Here is a 13,465-nt window from a genome sequence, read left to right on the forward strand (position 1 = left end):
TCAGTCCAAGCAACGTTCCTCCAATAACCATCAGATCTCTGAGGCCAGAGTGCATGATGGGCTGAAGATTAGAGCCTCTGTCCGGATGACCCGATATTTGGAGTCTTGGGGTGCTGCCCGGCCATTTGCTCACCTGAACCATCGAGAGAGTGTGAGCAGTGACACCTCCGCGCAAGGAAGGAAGCATCGGAAGGTGATGCTCGGTTCTTGTTTTCGGGGGGCTCCTGAGGGCCAAACTGGACAGGATGTTTGTCATGTGGGCTCCATGGGGACTTAAAGCCATACACCTGCTGCAGGTATCCCAGGGGAACTCTGTTCATTAGCATCACGGGAACTTGATTCTGCTTGGGACTCTGGTGCAGGAGGAGGAGGGGTCCCTCTCCTCCCACCTTTACCTGACCCAAACAGTGCCACAGTGGAGGCATTGTTTGCCCCTTCATGCACCAACATTCAGTGCATGTGAAGCCATCTGACAGGGCAAATATGTCCCCCCTGAGCTGTGGCATGGGAGAGAAGGCAGGAATCCCTCTGTCCCTTGAGCCACAAGCCCAATCCGAGTCAGGCCCCTTTACATCGAGTCGCCGGGAGGGACTCGCAGCTACAATATGGCTGCCAGTCCCAGTTGGCAGCTCCTGTAAAATGTGATGTCCAGTTTGGCCCTGACTGACTTATATGTGACTGACGTTGAGGTGCCACAGGGCAGGGTGGGGATAAATCTTACAGCTGCCATTGGTTAAGGATGGGAGCATTCCTGCGTTTACATCAGGGATCCCAAACCTTTTTGAGCCGCAGCTGCCTCAAAATGGCCGTTGAAGGAGGCGGAGCCAGCCACAAAATGGCTGCTGCAGCTTATCTTCCGTCACACAGTGAAAATCCTAGTGTTGTGGAGAAAGCTGCCGCCAAGGTGGCATTTAAAAGAAACCTGCACCGCCAGTCAGTTCTCAGATGGTCTGCAAAATCCCCCAAACACCAGTGTCCCTCAGCTCTCCTGTATTGTGTGTGCCGGACAGTGTTTCTGTGTTTATGTCTGCAGAGCAAAAAAGGGGGCCAGCTATAAATGTCGGTTTACAGAGAACGCCTCTGGTTGCTGTTTTTTCAGTCGTACCACAAAACAGCTTAGGGCTTGGGTTCCTCCCCATAGAACTTCCTGCTCCTCCCCTATGCCCTTGTGGAACGTGAAGAGACACCTGTCCCCAAAACAAGCAGTCACTGTGATTTATGGCTGGTGTGTTGTGTAGTTAACAAAACTACATATGGCCCTTGCATATTACAGTTGACAGAAAAATATCACCATTAATTATGTGATCCTGCCTTGCAAATTTAGGAAAGTCCCGTCCTTGTGATATTGCAGATTGGCTTTTGTAACAAATTGTAGTAAATGACGAGATTACATCTAAATGAGCCCTAGCAGGGGCTCATGGGAACTGTAGTCCTTGGCCATTTGGAGAGCCACAGTTTGATCACCCCCGGTCTAGATGTAAGGTTGTTCCGAAGTGGATCTTCCTCAGAAGTTATTGTCAAGCAAACAGAATGTAGAACATACTAGTATTACCTAGATATTCAGTACATTTTAAATGATACCCTTAGCACATGCTGGCAAGGGGCTCGTGGGAATTGTAGTCCATGGACATCTGAAGAGCCACAGTCTTGGCCAACCCTGCTCTAGATGGGAGAACATTAAGGCACACCAACATAAAGGCATGCTTAGGGCGAGGAACAGTCAAACACAAGGTGTAATCCAGGGCTTTCCAGGTAGTATTTACATCTTTAAAGGGAGAAAAAAACATCTTCTCTCTCACCTAGGAGATAACGCTGCATCTGGCAAACCGGCAGAGAGCTTCGGAAAGGCAAGTTGTGTTCCGTTGTGATTCTTCTCTTTGGTTCCCGTCACTTTTTGGCATCTGGAATTGTTTAGCCGACCCTGACCTCTGAAAACCATCTCGGTACAGTTTTCAGGGGGGGATTTCCAACCCCTTTCAGGGAGCGCAAGTGATGAAAACTAAAATAAAACGCTAAAGACATTTAACAAAAAAAAACCCTAGGACTACCATGACATTTTATTGTTGTGTTTCAAAGCCAGCAAATCTTCATGCAAAACCACCATACGGTGGTGGCCGTCTTAGAAGCTGCCTTTTTCTTTGCTTGGGATGGAAGGGTTCCTCTTGATTCGTGCGTGCAAAATGTGTGGGCACAAGGGGTCTGAATGCAGGCCTGCGGTTTACTCGTGAGCTCTCCCATACAGTTGCTGATGGGTGTTAATAAGATGCTGTTTGAGTTGCAGATGTTCTTTTGCAAGTCACTCCCAGCAGCCTAGACCTATCGGGAGGCCACAGAGTAGCTCAACTGCAAAGCTGTTGCTTCCTTCACATGTTCTTATCGCGGTGTACGTTGGACCCTCCTCTGCTTATAACCGCATTTTCGCTTCGTGGGATTTGCATTGGCGTTTGACAACTCCTCTCTTTCCCGCTGCACTGTTTGATTTCCAGTTTGTGTTCTTTAGCGGCTAAGTGCCAACCCCTCCAACAGCCTCATCCCGCCAATGCTGAAGTGATAGATGGGGAAAGAGTTAAAATGCATATCCTCACCTGGACTCTCTCTCTCTGTCGAAATTCTTTCTTGCCTGAACATGCTTTTCTCCAGCAGAAGCAGCTTTCAGAGTTCTGAAGTATGTGACAGACCCACACAGATAGATTCAAATGAGTAGCCGGTCTGAAGCAGCACAATAAAACCAGAGTCCAGCGGCACCTTTAAGACCAACAAAGATTTATTCAAAGTGTGAGCTTTCGAGTGCAAGCACCATCATAACAGCAGGAATATATAAGCAAAACTTAATCTTGTTACATTAGTAAACTGTGTCACAGCATCCAAATTGAGGAAACCTTGAGGAAGCCTGGAGACCTGTGCATACATATGAAAACACCCAGAATTAAACTGGGTTGGTCTTAAAGGAGCCACAGGACTCAGACTGTGTAGGCCAATACATTAAAAAAAAAAGTTTGACAATCCTCCAAAGAGCGACTGCTCCTAATGACGGTCTTGCCTTGGCTGATTGACTTGATTGCTTCTAAAGGGATGCAAACAGAGCCACTGTGTCACATCCGCGCCTCTCTCTCTCTCTAGCCTGGATGGCTGTAGGCCCGACCGTGTGTGTCCACCTTCCGTTGTAAACTATAAGTGAGTGTCTCTTTTTGTCTCCTTTATTCTTCACTCTGCGTTTTTCTGACGGTCTACCTTCAAGGAGTCCCTTGCGCATTTCTTGCATTCCCCTCCCCAAACTTTATTCGTTGCATGAAAAGATAACCTGTTATATTTTGCGGTCCACACTTCTCTGGGGGCGTAGTGATGCAGGGGTTTGGGTGGGGAGTACGGACGTGAGGGCTACAAGACCCAAGATTGTCTTGTGGGTCAATGACAATTCCCTCCCTCTTTTCTACGTTTAGGAATACCTCTCAGAAGGGAAGGATGGAAGAAGATATTCACGACAAAATGCTGTCAACCATCGAGGGACTCAGTTCAGCCAAGTAATTGCCGTCTCTTCTTCCTGTTCTTAAGAGAAGTGCCTCCTGTGTCGAAAAAGGCAGAAGGGGGGGGGGGGAAGGGAAGTTCTCCGCTTTCATTTTGTGTAGCAGGAAGGTGTGAGCCTGCTTAGAAAACCCACTCCTTTTGTCTCAAAAAAATGCGGGGGGGCGGGTTTTTGCAGCGTTCGGGCAAACCCGGCTCTCTTTCCATTTCCTCCCCCTTGATGTTTTCTAGAAGTTTTCTTAACAGGCTCCGAGACTAAAACCCTGGCACCTCTGCGGAGATGTCTGTTTTTAGAAGCCGTGCGGTGGAAGAAAACTTGGTCAGAAAGAGGTAGAATGATAGGAACTGTCGTTTTGAGAGAGCGTAGCCTAGCAGCTGATTCAGCAAGGCCATCCGCTGCTGGCTGCCATTTGGGGGAAGGAGAAAAATGGGACCTAGAAGTGTGAGCGTTACAGAACTGGAAACTGAGAAACGGCCCCTCTGCCCTGACTGTTGGATAGTAGGTTTAGGGTTGCACGCCTTCATGGGCACTTCCAGAAGCCGGCTAACTAAATTCAGTTTGCAATACGAATTTTGTTCTTAGGTTTGCATGCTAGATGTTGAAGGAAATGGGCACGCATGGGAAACCCTGGTATCTCAGGTCAACACCCTTTCATAGAATCATAGAATCATGGAATCATGGAATCATAGAATCATAGAATCATAGAATCATAGAATCATAGAATCATAGAATCATAGAATCATAGAATCATAGAGTGGGAAGGGGCCATACAGGCCATCTAGTCCAATCCCCAGCATTATGCAGGACACTCACATCCCCCTAGCTCATCCCCTGTAACCTGTAACCTTTGTGAAATTCAGTCTCCGAAACATTGTGGAACAAGAGGAGTTTCAGCTCAGAAAGGACCATTAAACCTTCCCAGTTCTTTGCAGGCTTGGCAAACCCTATTAATGAGCCATTTAAGGGAATAACATTCATAGAGTTGCCATTAATGTGCATAGTTGTGGAGGGCAGCAGTGTTCCCTCTATTCTGTGCATGTGAACAGCCTGCTCATTAACACAGGCAGACCCACTCAGCGGCAATCCGGAGCCACACAGGGTCTTGCGTTGCCCACTTGAAGACTGCAGCAGTTCTGTTCTGCTCAGGATATGAACTGCTCTGCTTAGTAGGGGGGGGGGCAATTAGAGGAGCCTTGGAGGGCAGCTGTGTTGGTCTGCAATAGAATAATTAGATTCGAATCTAGGAGCACCTTGGAGACTGACAAGAGTTTCAGGATAGACGCTTTGGAGAGTCGAAGCTCCACTGGCTGGATCCCAAGGGATATCGGACTGTCGATCCGCCTTGAACGTCTTGTCTGAGATACTCCTGGACTCGAATGTCATTAGCGTGAGCACACTCAAGAGATCTGACTTTGTTCTGAATAATCTACCCATTTAATTGTCGGGGAAGAGACTGTATAGGGCCAGCCTTTCTCAACTTTTTTTTTTACTGTTGAGAAACCTCTGAAACATTTTCCAGGCTTCTGTATCCCTCCCGTCATCATCACCACCACTTCTGTGTGTTTCTCAGTGGCGCTTTCCTTTTCCACCGCAGGCCCTGGTGTGGGAACACCGACGACTTTCGTGGGCTGTGTGGATTCTTGCTGTTTTTCGTCGAGATGGGACTCGAGAAAGAGGTTGGTAAGGGACGGCTAGCCTTCCCAGGCGTGTGTGACGATAACTCAGCCGCGAGCCGAGAAGGCTCTTTCAGAGGGAAGGTGTACGCAGTGGGTCGAAGCATCTCATGGCGCATTGCAGCTCTCCTCTTTGTAGAACTTTGCACCGAGGAGGTGGGCAGGCGGCATGGGGCTGAACTCCCCGATTCTCATCAGGATCGCCTGAATGTTCGGACCTCCTCAGTACAGCCAAGGGCATGGTTGGGTCTCTCCCGGGCACCTCGACCTTGAACGACCCTGTTCACGTGCCTTTTCTTTTAAAATCAGAGCACCACCCCACACAGACATGAGGAGCCCTTGGTTGATCTCTGCCTTAAGGGGAGGAGTTACTCCGTTCTATTCTGGAGTAGTAGCCTCCTTTGCAATAGTTTCCCCCTTCACACCCACTTTTCGTTTGCGCACTCACAAATTGTAGGGATGCCAACTCTGTGTTATTTATTTATATTTTAACTTATATACTGCTGCTCTCAAAGACTCGTGGTGGTTTACAATAAAAGAATAAAACAACCCAACCCATAAAATTGGGAAAATATTTTGGGAGGGGGGTGGAGCCTGGGGAAGGTCGGGTTTGGGGAGGGACCTCATTGATATATAACGCCACTGAGTCCTTCCTTCAAATCAGCCATTTTCTCCAGGGGAACTTCTCTCTGGTGATCAGTTATGACAGTACGAGGTCTCCAGGCAGCACCTTGAGGTTGGCAACCCTAAAACATCTGCATTTTTGCCCACAGGAAGGCTTGGAGCCCTGGCATCTGTCCCTAATTGCTCCGTTTCATTTCAGTATCGCACTGTCTCCATTCCGAAACTGAGGAGCTATTTCGTCTGCGCCAGTGTTGTGTTGCTGTGTATGTTTCTGGTGCAGATCTTCATAATGCCAAGGTAAGAGGGTTGTTTTTTTTTTTTAATCTGGTCTCTGCACAAGCACACACAAACACACACACAATCCAGTTTATGCACCTGTGTCAAGGGCCCTCAAATCAAAGCTGACTTACGGAGACCTCATCAGGGGGTTTACAAGGCAAGTGAGGAGGAGATTGGGTGAGCACCTGTCAGGGGTGTGTCCCTGAAAAGGTGAGGGTGGCTGGACTGGATGGCCCTTGGTGGTCTCTTCCAGCGCTGTGTGATTCCGATTCGTAAGGTAAACGGAAGCTACTTTTTCATAGATATTAGATTAGACCAGACAAAGATGGAGATGAACAACAAAGGACTTTCAACTGCATATATATGGGCTTGATCTGGACATCAGAATGTCCCTTGGGTCTCCCTGCTCCAAATGCTGCGAAGGAACAGTATGGTCATTTGTGGCTGAATGGTCACGATCAAGGAAATTTGCTACAAAAACGTTTCGTAATTAGCGAGAGCTGCCCTTGCCATTAGTGAAATAACACAGCACTTTTAACAGAAGCTTTCAGAGAACATAACTGTTCAGTTTTGGGGGAAGTGATGCTGCATTAACTTCAGAATATCCAATACCGGACCGGCACGAAACACGCCGTGAAAGGGATTATCTGTTCTCCCCCGGGAACCCGACAACTGGATCATTAATAGCGCCCCCCCCCCTTAACATCTCTGTGTCATCCCTGTTTTTTGCCTCCCCCTCCTCTGTTTCAGGACTGCCAAATTAGCGATTTCATTTGGAATTGTCGCCATCATAATGGGACTCATTTTGTGCATTTGTTTTGCCGATAAATGTTGGGTGAGTAATCGCAAACCGGGAAGAGCCGGAGTAGAAACGTTTCTTTAAAAAAAACAAAAAACAAAATCGGCACCGTTAGGCACAAAACTTCCGGCTTATATTGGCTCATCTGAATTTAAAACTGTACGTTTTCAATGTATATTGAAACGGAGCGGTATAAATAACAGAGCTGCTTTCAAGAGGTCCACGTACTTTTCCCGTCTTGCTGAGCCCTAATGCATCTTTATTATAATATACCGCAAAGGAGTCAGCTATTCGAACAGCTTTTGAACACCACCTACACACTCCTGAGTCTAAATCAGCAGCATACCATGGAGGGCTGCCATTCAATAGGAAAGCAGGGCTGAGTTCCCTCTGGGCTCATGGTGCGAGTTTCATGGTTCTTGCCGGCATTGAGGGTTCATTCTCACACATTGTGTGCGGGGTGGAGGTGGGGGGGGGGAGCCTGCTTGTGTCTGCAGGGTTCTATCATAAGTCTGGGAGTTTTCAGTTTAGAAAAGAGATGTCTAAAGGAAGGGGTGGGGCATGATGGAGGCTTATAAAGCTATGCAAGGGATGGAGAGAGTTGACAAGGAGAAATCTTTCTCCCCTTCCGAAATACTAGAACTCGAAGCTGACATGCAATAGATTCAGGACGGACAAAAAGAAATACTTCTTTACTTGGCTGCAGAGGAGAGGACACACAGTAATGGGCTTAAACTACAAGTACAACGATGTAGGCTAGATATCAAGAAAAAAAAGTTCACAGTCAGAGTAGTTCAGCAGTGGAATAGGCTGCCTAAGGAGGTGGTGAGCTCCCCCTCACTGGCAGTCCTCAAGCAAAGGTTGGATACACACTTTTCTTGGATGCTTTAGGATGCTTTGGGCTGATCCTGCGTTGAGCAGAGGGTTGGACTAGATGGCCTGTATGGCCCCTTCCAACTCTATGATTCTATGACCTGCTGTTGGACCTCCAGAAGACCCTCCAGAGGTTGGCCATCCTTTGAGACAGGATGCTGGAATGGAGATAACATTGCTCTAATCCATCAAGGCTCTTCTGCTGTTCTTATGAAGACCTCAACCTCTATGCCCTGTTCTTGGGCCTCCAGAGGAACTGGTTGGCCACTGTGTGAGACTGGATGCTGGTCTAGATGGACCACTGGTCTGATCCAGCAGGGCTCTTCTGATGTTCTTACATGCATTCATAAGATCAGTGTAGTGTTCTGAATAGGCAATGTGAGAAGAATGCCAGAGTCTGTAATCTAGGAAGATTTTCTTTTCTTTTTGGGGTTGTCTGAAATGCTAGACGCTCACACAGCTGTTAATCTGCAAGCTCCTGTGTGTACATGCATTTGCTTTTTCTGGAAATGTAGGTATAGGGAGCCCATTAATGCACAAAGAAACAAGTCACAGTCTGTAAAAAAAGGCATCCCCAAAGAACCTGGGTGTTGAAGGGATTGCTTTCGGCAGCATGAAGAACTGGTTTGGTGGACTGGTTAAAGCCGGGGTCCTCAACCAGGCATCTGCCAAGACTTTTCTTGGAGAGTGTCAAACATTTTTAAAGGAGGTTTGGGCCAGTGAGGCTTTTGATTGGTGGCTGGAAATTTGACTGGCTGTGCAGAGTTTTGAAAACATGTGACTGACAGTAAGTGGCAAGCAGCCATTTTGTGGCAGCCATTTTGAGGCTGCGCCCACCGTGGTGGGGACCCCTTGGTTGAAAGTTGGATTAGCGCTTGGGAATGCCAGTTTCAAATCCCCACTCGGAGAGTGACCTTGAGCGAGGCTGTGCGTCTCCCTGTTTCCTCACTCCTCCCATCGTAGAGGAGTTGTCGTGAGGAGGAAATGGAGGAGGTGAAGGAGGAAGGGGTGGGCCACAACCGCATTGATAAACAACAGCAGGAGAGGTGCTGGAAGCTGGTCAGGCCGTGCTTAATGCGGACATGCTTTCGTTTGCAGAGAGGGTGCTCGGAACGGTGGCCTCCCCTGCGGTATCTGTGCACGTTTTCGAAGAAAGTCAAGACGATGCCGACCGTGAGACTCCCATTGGCCGCCATTGCAATTGGCTCTTTGTTAATCATCGCCGTTTTCAACTTGGTAATTTTGCTTTCTCCGGTCTTTAATCGATAGCGAATGCAGACTTTGAACCATCGGGCTGTTTCAAAACAGTTTTGGAAACAGCGTTTTGCTCATCGTTCTGCAAGAGGAGACGTGTTTCATGAATACATGTCTAAATTCACCTCCCCCTTTTTTAGTTTTTTCCCCATTTCAGTCCTCTTGGGGAGGAAAAAGAAGAAAAATCCCCCCAAGCCAAATGTTACAGCTTCAGTTTCTATCTTCCTCCTTCCCGTTTCCTGCTTTTGCATGTCTAGGCTCTTTGCTCTTTGTAATTATTTGAATTCCTGGGTTCACTAACTTCTTCTTAATTCTTTAATTAGCCAGCGACCCAGCCCGCCGGAAACGATACTGCGTCATCGACTGACGAATCAGCTACCCTGGTAAGTAAAAAGTCAGAATGCTGTGCCATAGATTAAGAGCTTTGTTCAACAGTGTAAGTTTGCAGGTTTTCCAGAATTCTCCGTTGCCTATGGAAAATATTATTTTATTATATTTATATGCCGCCCTCCCTTGCAGCTCAGGGCGGTTTATAATGAAAATTCATTGGTACTGTACAAGGAAGCGTCATGATCGTGAACGTATAATATTTTTAACAGTAGAAGTTGTAACAGTAGAACAGAAGAACTTTACGGAAGGCATGGCAACCTCAATAATACATAAACTAGGGCAGTATATAAATGCAATAAATAAATAAACTGGCGGAGCTGGATCCATCACGTTCCTTGAATGTGGACCTTAAGCTTGTCTTCCGTGGTAGGAAAAAGCACCACTTTGGCAGCATTGCTACTCTGGGAGGTTAAATATGAAGTTCAGGAGCACTCAAGTCTGCTTTTGCCCCTCCTTTGCCCCTCCCTACCTGGAAGTACCATCACATGACTATTGTGCTAGGTGTGTTAGCCGGAAACCTGACTGATGTTTCTCTCTCTCTTCCTTCCTCTCCTGACAAACCAGCTGCCCAGGTATAGGATTGTCTCAATCTACTCGGTGAGTAAATGTTACTATAAAGTGCATTTTGGCCATTTCAGAGCCCCGGTCCCACCTTTTTAAACATGAGAGATGCCGTGTCCTCCCTAAGATATCTGTACATGTACGTTCTGTTCCGTCTAGTCCAGGGGTAGTCAAACTGCGGCCCTCCAGATGTCCATGGACTGCAATTCCCATGAGCCCCTGCCAGCATTCGCTTCTCCCTCTTCAAAGCACGACAGCTTTCACATTTCCATCTGTGGTCTCTCGCTTTGTCTGAGGGGAGGGCAGTGTTTGGAGAAAGCCACAATTTCCTTTAAATACAGTTGAGTTTCTCCAACAGGCCCTGCAAGACTGTTTCAGATTTGGAAAACGGTGGCAGGGAGGAAGCCCGAAGCCCCTTCTCCACACGTACAGCAGCTTATCGATTGATGTGATTTGATTTTTAGGCCGCCCCTCCCTGCACAGCAGGCTCGCAGTGGCTTACATCAAAGGTTTATATGCAATTTAAACATAAAAACACAGCTTAAAAGAATTCAAAACCTAATAATTCTATTGATGAGAGTAGCACTCCCATAAATAAGTTAGTAGGGTAGTTCAGTTTTAAGAACTATAATTTCCCTTGGTGGAGAAGGGGCGGGGGCAATTTGATGTTCTGCTTGCTCATTTGGTCCTCAACCACACACCTGGTGGAAGAGTACTGTTTTCTAGGCCCTTCAGTACTTTTGAAGTTTTGGCCCAAACTGGGTGCCACCCACATGTGAAAATCCAGGAGAGTGCACAGCTCATGTTGGGTTACACATGACAGAGGGTAGGGCTCTCAGATGGTAAGCTCCTCAGGGCAGAGACCGGTCTTTTCTCCATACCTTCAAAGCACAGTGTGCATGGATGGTTTTCTCAGCCATGTCTACGTTTTCTTTTCTAGTATTATACCTACTGCTGCCTCCTGGGATTCATCGCTTGCTCCGTCTTCCTCCGGATGAGCTTTGAACTCAAACTGATCCTTTTGTCAGGAGGTGTCATTGGTTACTTCATCATTTTTAATACCTGGACGCCACTGAAGGCCAACAACACCACCGAAAGGTACACTCTCTCTTCCCCCTTTAAGAACGCGCTCCCTGTAAGTTCATTGCAATGGTCGGTTGCTGTGTAGGAAGGGACCCAGGACATCGGAGAGCAGGTAAAGCCCTTCTGGACTACGGCGATGTTTTAGACGTTTTCTAGCTGTGCTCCCTTCTAAGTTTGTTGACTTCAGGGGAGTTAACAAGGGTCCTTAGGGATTGCATTGTAGGATACCATCTTATAATTGCAAAGGTTTTGGTATTGTCTAGATCACGACTGCACTAATGTTATGAGCACCTATTGGCGTATGCCCGTGACGTCCCAGGGATGTGATAGGAGTCCCACCCCACCCGACCCCACACTTATAGCCTTTTTGAAATACTCACCTATTTCTCTCATACTTTTATTTTTCTAGTCTTCCTCCCCGCTTTCCTAGGAAATTGTATTTCTCTGCTCTCTTGTGCTTGAAATACTAGATTTGAGTCCATTAGCATCTTAGAAACCAACAAGATTTTCAGGGCATAATCTTTCAAGAGTCAAAGCTGCCTTTATTAGACAGAGCATGTTCAAATCCCAGCTTGGCCACACCCTTTCAGCCTAGCCTACCTCAGAGGGCTGGTGGTGAGGTGAAAATGAACGGAGAACCATATATGCAGTTTGTGAGGCCCTTAGAAAGAAGCACAGGAGAAAAATGCAATAAATGCAGCCCCGTATCTGTACAAAGAACTGATCCCTGTGCTACCCTTTTGTTTTTAGATTTATTATGAAAGACCCAAGAATCACGACCAATCTATACCTGGCTTTGTTCTATGTCACCCTGGTTCTTCTGTCCAAACAGGTAAGGGCTCCAGGACTGGTTTCTTGAACCTGTTGCTGATCTTACGTTTTACTGAATGGCTTTCTTTTGATCTGCGCTAGGCCAATTGTTGAAAAGTTGAAAAGCAGTTCTAAAACCGGCCTTCTGCAGGGCTGGATTCACACCTGACGCTTAAATTGCTTTTCAGCCATTCGCCAACCATTGGCATGCACACATGGAATGCGCTAAATCAGGTTTCTGATACACGAAATACAGAAAAATGGCATGCTCTATGATCTATGCCAGGGGTAGTCAAACTGCGGCCCTCCAGATGTCCACGGACTACAGTTCCCAGGAGCCCCTGCCAGCATTCGCTGGCAGGGGCTCCTGGGAATTGTAGTCCATGGACATCTGGAGGGCCGCAGTTTGACTACCCCTGATCTATGCACTCAGTGTCTGGTGTTGGTGCATGTTGGTGCATGGGAAGGTTAATATTACAGGTGTGCAAACACCCCCACCCCCACACACACATACCAAATACAAACAGCCTAGCGACCCATTTCTGGAGGTGGGGGGGAATCTAGCCAGTGTGCAATGAAAATGGGGCAGGCGCTAGAGCACTTTTCCAGTATGGCTTGTTATAACTCTTGTAGGCCCTGGGGAGGTGTTGGGTTTTGGGGATACGTAGAGCTCTCTTAGCTGATTGGAGCTGTTTGTGGGAATGCGAGGAGCCCTCAAAGGGAAGCCCTGTGCTCAAGTCTGCGGGAATATTAACATTAATAACTACGCTGTTGAATGACTGCCAAGGCATTCGGGAGGGGAAATTGGCGCTGTGATTTGGGATAAATAATTAAACACAGTTTAAAATAGAAATGTGGCTCAGGGGAGCAAATCAGACGGTAAGGAGGCCGCCTGAGCAGAGAGCGGTCTGCTGCCGTTGGTTTTAGGCGTGTGATGAGAACGTTCACAAAGGCGCTTCGAAGGATGGGACTGTCTGCCCAGTCAGCCAGAGTGGTTAAGTAGTTAGCAGAACCTGGAGAACTGGGTTCTCTCTAATCTGGAGAACCGGGTTTGATTCCCCACTCTTCCATGTGCAGCCAGCCAGATGACCTTGGGCTAGTCACAGTTCTCCAAGAGCTCTCACAGCCCCGTCGGCCTCACAGGGTGTCAGTAACCCTGTTTTATAGTCTAGGTCAGTGGTTTTCAACCTTCCAATTTAATACAGACCCTCATGTTGTGGTGACCCCCAACCATAAAATTATGCAAGTGTTCTTTCAAAGAAATTAAAGCAAAACTGACCAATGGCGTGAAGATCCATTGTTCACGATTGTATAGAAATTGTTTTTTTTCTGGGGGTTTCTCAGTTCAGTTCTGCCTCTCGTCCCATCATGTCGATCTCACAGCAACAGTGGGGGCTCCCCCCCCCAGCCAAGCTGCTTGCTCTGCCATGACCCCTGTGAAAAAGGCTGTTCGACCCCCAAAGGGGTCCTGACCCCCAGGTTGAGAACCACTGATCTAAGTCATCTAGCTTTCGTAAGCCTTCTGCCACACCGTGGACTGAAAGATCTATTTCTTAGGTTCTCGCAGGGCGTTTCCTGCAAGTTTTGCAACAGAAT

The 13,465-nt window shown here is 47.4% G+C and overlaps 1 protein-coding gene across 8 annotated transcripts in view; it reads left to right on the forward strand.

Annotated features, from left to right (window-relative positions):
• Window positions 1-13,465, forward strand: part of ADCY7 (adenylate cyclase 7) — a 69,027-nt gene that overhangs the window by 48,081 nt on the left and 7,481 nt on the right. For 7 of the 8 annotated variants that reach the window (XM_077310111.1, XM_077310109.1, XM_077310115.1 and 4 more), the window contains 12 exons: window positions 5-193; window positions 1,804-1,847; window positions 3,121-3,174; window positions 3,441-3,521; window positions 5,118-5,199; window positions 6,020-6,117; window positions 6,850-6,934; window positions 8,870-9,007; window positions 9,349-9,408; window positions 9,980-10,012; window positions 10,917-11,074; window positions 11,810-11,891. In XM_077310111.1, the coding sequence (XP_077166226.1) occupies window positions 5-193; window positions 1,804-1,847; window positions 3,121-3,174; window positions 3,441-3,521; window positions 5,118-5,199; window positions 6,020-6,117; window positions 6,850-6,934; window positions 8,870-9,007; window positions 9,349-9,408; window positions 9,980-10,012; window positions 10,917-11,074; window positions 11,810-11,891 (1,104 nt within the window). The remainder of the gene's footprint in view (window positions 1-4; window positions 194-1,803; window positions 1,848-3,120; window positions 3,175-3,440; window positions 3,522-5,117; window positions 5,200-6,019; window positions 6,118-6,849; window positions 6,935-8,869; window positions 9,008-9,348; window positions 9,409-9,979; window positions 10,013-10,916; window positions 11,075-11,809; window positions 11,892-13,465) is intronic. The other variant, XM_077310116.1, reaches the window with a different exon arrangement.

Source organism: Paroedura picta, chromosome 14, assembly GCF_049243985.1.
Source record: "Paroedura picta isolate Pp20150507F chromosome 14, Ppicta_v3.0, whole genome shotgun sequence".
Taxonomy (NCBI): domain Eukaryota; kingdom Metazoa; phylum Chordata; class Lepidosauria; order Squamata; family Gekkonidae; genus Paroedura; species Paroedura picta.